Source organism: Condylura cristata, unplaced genomic scaffold (assembly GCF_000260355.1).
Source record: "Condylura cristata isolate star-nosed mole 26May11 unplaced genomic scaffold, ConCri1.0 scaffold00007, whole genome shotgun sequence".
In the NCBI taxonomy this organism is placed as follows: Eukaryota; Metazoa; Chordata; class Mammalia; order Eulipotyphla; family Talpidae; genus Condylura; species Condylura cristata.
In genome coordinates, this window is record NW_004567108.1 from 15040080 (window position 1) to 15045762 (window position 5683).

General features: G+C 47.6%; 1 protein-coding gene across 1 annotated transcript in view; it reads right to left on the bottom strand.

The window, feature by feature from the left end:
- The window catches only part of ADAMTS12 (ADAM metallopeptidase with thrombospondin type 1 motif, 12), a 167608-nt gene that overhangs the window by 153323 nt on the left and 8602 nt on the right, over positions 1 to 5683 (bottom strand). The window contains exon 2 of the mRNA XM_004678408.2: positions 2058 to 2419. Coding sequence (XP_004678465.1) covers positions 2058 to 2419 — 362 coding nt within the window. The remainder of the gene's footprint in view (positions 1 to 2057; positions 2420 to 5683) is intronic.

Genomic DNA, 5683 nt, shown 5'->3' on the forward strand with positions numbered 1-5683 from the left:
CGGAGCCAGGGACTGTCCCCCAGTTCAATGACACGATGGGTGAGGCCCAAGGAGAAGAAAGAGAAGAGGGCATCATTCTTGATTTTATATAGTGTGTGCACAATTAGGGGTGGAATGATAAATGCCAACATATGCAAATCCAGATTTACAGCAAAAGGCAAAGGCAAAACAATCCCTCCCCGGAGGTCCTTCATTCAATTGAACTTTCTTGGAACATTTAATGGGCACGTTTTACATTCATTTTCTCCTGGTTTCCTCTACACATATAGGAGGAACGGAATCCTAAATTATAAAGGATTTGTATCAGACTAGCAGGAATTGGAATGAGCACCTGCTACAGAAATCACAAGCCACCCAGGCTGGCTCTGCTCAGGGTCAAGGGCAGTCCTCCCAACACCCGTCAGGACTCTAGAGTCTCTCCCCTAGGGTCACTCCCTAAACACACCCTTAGGCTGTTGCCTACCTCCTACTCAAGTATGACCAAAACCTCCTGCCCTAAATCCCACAGTATTGTTAACCACACAGTTACCATGGGGCTCATACTCTATGGGGAAACAAAAGGATGTAAATTTTTGAAATAGTTATAAATCAAAAAAAATAAGCCTGGCTACATGTTGAAATGCCATGTAGGTGTAATCTAAAAAGAGGAGGTTCCATCTTCCCTGCCCACCTAGAAAAGGGTGAGGGGAAGCTCAAAAGACTTGGGGGAGATTTGGAGAGAAGGCTGGAGGAGGCCTGTGGAGCAGAGACGTGTGGAGAAGCCGCACTTGCTTCTCAGCTTGAGACTTGTGCCAGGGACTTGAGGGACCGTGGAAGGAGACACTTGAACAGACGTGGGTGAGAGGCCCATAGGAAGGCTGAGCATGGTGGCCTTTATCTTGCCTTGTGGTTTGATTTTACTACCTTCCTTCCAGACTTGTCTGGCCCCTCTGACCCTCTCCTGTGGTTCATCTCCAGATGGTGCCTCAGACTTGTGGCAAACTTATAGGCCTCAGAGTCCCCACTGTGACCAACCTTCTTTGGCTGTGCAGGTACCCAGGACAGGATGAGTAACTGAGAGTTTCACTGGAAACTATGACGCTTTCTTCTCTCTCCTCACTCTGTGCACACAAATTATACTAAAGTTGTTTTTTCTATGGAAGGTCTTTGTGTCTTTATGTTGTAGATATGTGCCATTGGGGGGGAGGGGTCTTGGGACACTCTTCTGCCTGCCCACTAACAATAGTATCAGCAAACTTTATCTATAAAGGCCAGATAATAAATATTTTTGGCAACTTCTCTGCTGTTGTAATTCAAAAGCAGTCATGAACAATATGGAAACACAATGGTGTATCATTGCACATTTCAATAAAATGTATTAAACAAGAGATGGGCCAGATCTGGCTATAGTTTGACAAGTTGTCCTCTATCTGATGGGTATATTCACTCTCTCCACTTTACAGATGAGAAAACAGAGGCACAAGGGGTCACTGACACAGCTCCTATCCCGCAGGAATCTCCTTGCCAAGAACACACAGTCATCTATGACAAAGCTGCCCCAGAGACTGAAACCCCAACTCCAGCCCCCTCCTTCTTCCCCTGGTGGCCCTGGTTGAAATTCTCCCTGCCGGATTACCACTGAGATAAAAAAAAAAAAAAATGTACAAAATGATGTAAAAATAAACTATTATATTATATATATAAAAAAAGGAGATAAATGTTGACATCAAAGATACAAAGAGGGGATAAATTGGTAAAGCTTTTGCAGGTTACTTGACTATAAAATTAAATTGTAATTTTATTTCTGGAAAAAAAAAAAGAAAGAAAGAAATTCTCCCTGCCTCCTCCGAACTCCCAGTGCCTTCCTCTCTGGACCTCCCAACTGACTGACCGACTGATCACCTTTTATTTTTTATTTACTACGCACTGTCTACCCAACACGTCTGGTGTCCAGAGCCACACACATCACAGGTTCCGTTGGCTTGGGCGGGAAGCACTGCGGACCTTGGTCGTGGGCCTGCTGGCCAAGACGCCACGAGCTGGGGGCAGTGGAAGGAGGGGTGGACGCAGGCACTCACCAGTCCATGGCAGGCGCTGAGGGCTGCGGTTCCCATCTTTGTGCCTTGCTGCAGAACTGTACCCTGAAGATGGCAGGGGGGTGGCGAGGAGACCACCATCTTGACATGGGAAAGGTTCCCGTATCTCCTCTCCACAATGTAGTTTTTGGAAAGAAATTCCTGGTTGATTGTCAAGTTAAAAAACAGATCCTTCTCCTCGTGTGAAATTCGGTAGTATACCCGGTCCTCTGGCCCTTCCACATCTCTCTTCCGCCTGCTGTTGGTGACGGGATGGTGCAAACCGTAGGACAGAAAACGCCCACTGGCGTCTACTCGAACAGGACCCACCACGTGGTACTCTGGTAGGGCCCTGATGAAATGCTCTAAAAGGAAAGGAGACACAGTGTAAGCACAGATTGCTGCTGTGGGTCTATAAGCAAGACAAATGCACTTCTGTTTAGAGCTTAGATTTTTTTTTTAAAAATTAATTTTTTTTTAAAGATTTATTTATTTATTCATACAGAACTGGGGTACAGGCCAGAGATGCGGAGGGTGAGAGGATTCACCGGGGACAGAGAGGGGAGCAGAACAGGCAGATCGACGAAGTACACTGCTGAGGGGAGCAGCGGGCGGGTCAGGAGAGGTCTGCCGCGCCATGTGGTCTCCTCCGGGGCAGGCGGGAATCGAACTCATGTGGAAGCGGCCTCAGATTCCCAGTGCTGTGCTTTAACCCGCTGCGCCACCAGGGAGGGCCAAGATTTATTTTTTTATGCATATAAGACCTGGAATATAAGCCAGAGGTGCACGGGGATGAGAGGAATCACCAGAGACAGACTAGAGAGCAGAACAGGTGGATCTACTGAAACACACTGGGGAGGGGAGCAGGGGGCAAGACAGGAGAGGTCTGCTGTGCCATGTGGGTCACCTCCCTGGCCAGGGACAAAATTCCTCCTGCAGTGGCTGTAGCTAGCTTCATAGTGCTGTGCTTTAACCCACCGCCCTTCCAGAGAGGGTCAAGATGTTTTTTAATTTCTTATTTTTATTGCGGTAACAATGTTTTACAACAATATATAAGCTATGAGTATTGGCTCACACCTCTTTAGAGATATGTTACTGTTAGGGGGGGAAATGATGTGCTGAACTAACTCTACAGCTACAGGTTTTGTGGACTCTGCCCCCACTCCAGACACTGAAATGACAACTCCCAGCAACCCCAAAGGGAGGACTGTGAGGACCCAAGGGTGGAGCTAAGCAGCCATTTTGAGACTTTTGGGATATATAAAGGAGACATGTTGAGCGGAGGCTCTCTCTCTCCCTCGGCCACATGGCTGGTAGCTGGTCGCTTGGCTCTTGATCAGCTTTCAGTGTGCTACTGGGGTCCCAAGCCAGGGAATTGGTAGGACGCACTAGCTAACTTGTATCTCTCTTTCTCTTTCCCTGGGTTGTTCCTTTTCCTTTCCCCTTGTAAATAAACCCATTATTTGTGTGTGTGTCTGTGGTACAACTGAATCTTAAATGTGCGGTGAGGACCCACAGACAGGCAACCCAGCTCACATTGGGTTGCCCTGTATGTAACATTACTACCTCACATCCACCACCAAAGCTCCCATGATCCTCTACCATAGTCACTGGCTCCCTCCTCTCCTCTTTTTTCACCCCCCTCCAACCCCCACTCTCAATTCTAGGTCAGATCTGTGGATCTTAGATTTTTTTTTTTTTAAGATTTATTTATTTGTGCATACAGAACTGGGGTACAGGCCAGAGACTCAGGGGTGGCGAAAGACTTCACCAGAGACAGAGTGGGGAGCAGAACAGGCAGATCGACGAAGTACACTGCTGAGGGGAGCAGCGGGCGGGTCAGGAGAGGTCTGCCGCGCCATGTGGTCACCTCCGGGGCAGGCGGGAATCGAACTCATGCGGAAATGGTTTCAGCTTCTTAGTGCTGCACCACCAGGAAGGGCCTGTGGATCTTAGATTTTAACTGGTCGATTGCAAAATTCCACAGTGACTTCAGTGCAGGGGTCCCGTCCACCACCCAAGTACTGGACGCTGCCCACAGGAAATGCCCAGCACACAGCTGACGCAGGGCATGTGGCTGCTGAGCAGACACGAAGGCAGAACAGCAGGTGCCAGATGTTTCACCAGACACAAATTGAGATGAGAATTACTTCAGGATACTGTGAGGGAAGGGGCAAGGTGAGTGTGATGAACAGGAACATTTCAAGTCCAAAGCCACTTCGTGCAAATCACAGAGCTTCACTGTTTATTATAGGCCTTTAATTGTGTCCAGAACTTCCTACTGAGGCAGGGCAGAGGAAAAACAGAAAATCACTGAGAACCCGGCATACGTGAACTTGGCAGACCGCACCAACTACAGCCTCCGTGTCCCACACTTAGCCAAGAGTGCGCAAAGGACTTGGGGTCCCTTTTCTTTAGTTTTACAAATTATACAAAACAAATACGAAATATCCAAATAAAGGGGTAAGAGAATGTAGTAGGATCTGCGGATTGGCCTCAAATATGAAAATGGCCCCGGCGAGGCCAAGCAGTTTTTCCTTCTGAAAAATGCCTCGGCCTTTAACTGACTCACATTTACATCCAGCCTACTGCCTCCTCGTTTTGATATTTGAGAATAACAAAGGATCTAACTAGCTGGAACTAATCATCACTCGGGATTACAGGTGAGTTAAAGCAAACCGTGAACCACTTAGTAAGGTAAACTAGTCAGAAAAGAGAAGGCATGAAAGAAAGTGGGGGTGAGGGGGAGCCCTGCTTGCTACCTCCCAGGGGCACACCTCACACTAACCTGCACTGCTTTGCTGACTTCCCCAGTGTGTCCTTTGCAATCTCCATCAATTTTCTGTTTAGTCCTGCTTTGTTTTAAAGCCCCAACTCTGATGCTCTCTCTTCTTTCTCCTAATGTCCCTGGCCGAAGTTCTCTCTTCGTCTCTGAACCTTCATGCTCTTGTCCTTACTTTCAGTAGTTACTAGAATCACCCTATTTTACAATGACTTTTTTTTTTAACTTTTCTCTTTCTAAGATTTATTTACTTATGCATACACAACTAGGGTACAGGCCAGAGGTTTACGGGCAGTGAGAGGCTTCACCAGAGACAGAGGGGGAGCAGAACAGGCAGACTGACGAAGTACACTGCTGAGGGGAGCAGCGGGCGGGCAGGACAGCAGAGGTCTGCCTCACCACGTGGATCACCTCCCTAGCTGGGGATTGAACTTGCGCTGAAGTGGCTGTGGGTAGCTTTGTAGTGTTGCACTTCAACCCATTTCGCCACCACAAAGGGACCCAACAATAATTTTTTTTTTTTAATGACACTGTTTATCCTCAAACTTTTTGGTCCACAGAATGTTGCATATGGTCTGTGTCTGATTTATATGCATGGATACAAATGGGAAAATATTTGTAGCTAAATAATTAAAAGAATTGCACTTTATCAGATACAATTAAAAAAGACTTCCCGCCCTCCCGGTGGCACAGCTGGTTAAAGCACAGCACAAAGAAGCTTACACCACTTCCGTTAGATTCCTGCCTGCCCGGGAGGAGATCCACATGGCGTGGCAGACCTCTCCTGGCCCGCCCGCTGCTCCCCTCAGCAGTGTGCTTCGTCGATCTGCCTTTTCTGCTCCCCACT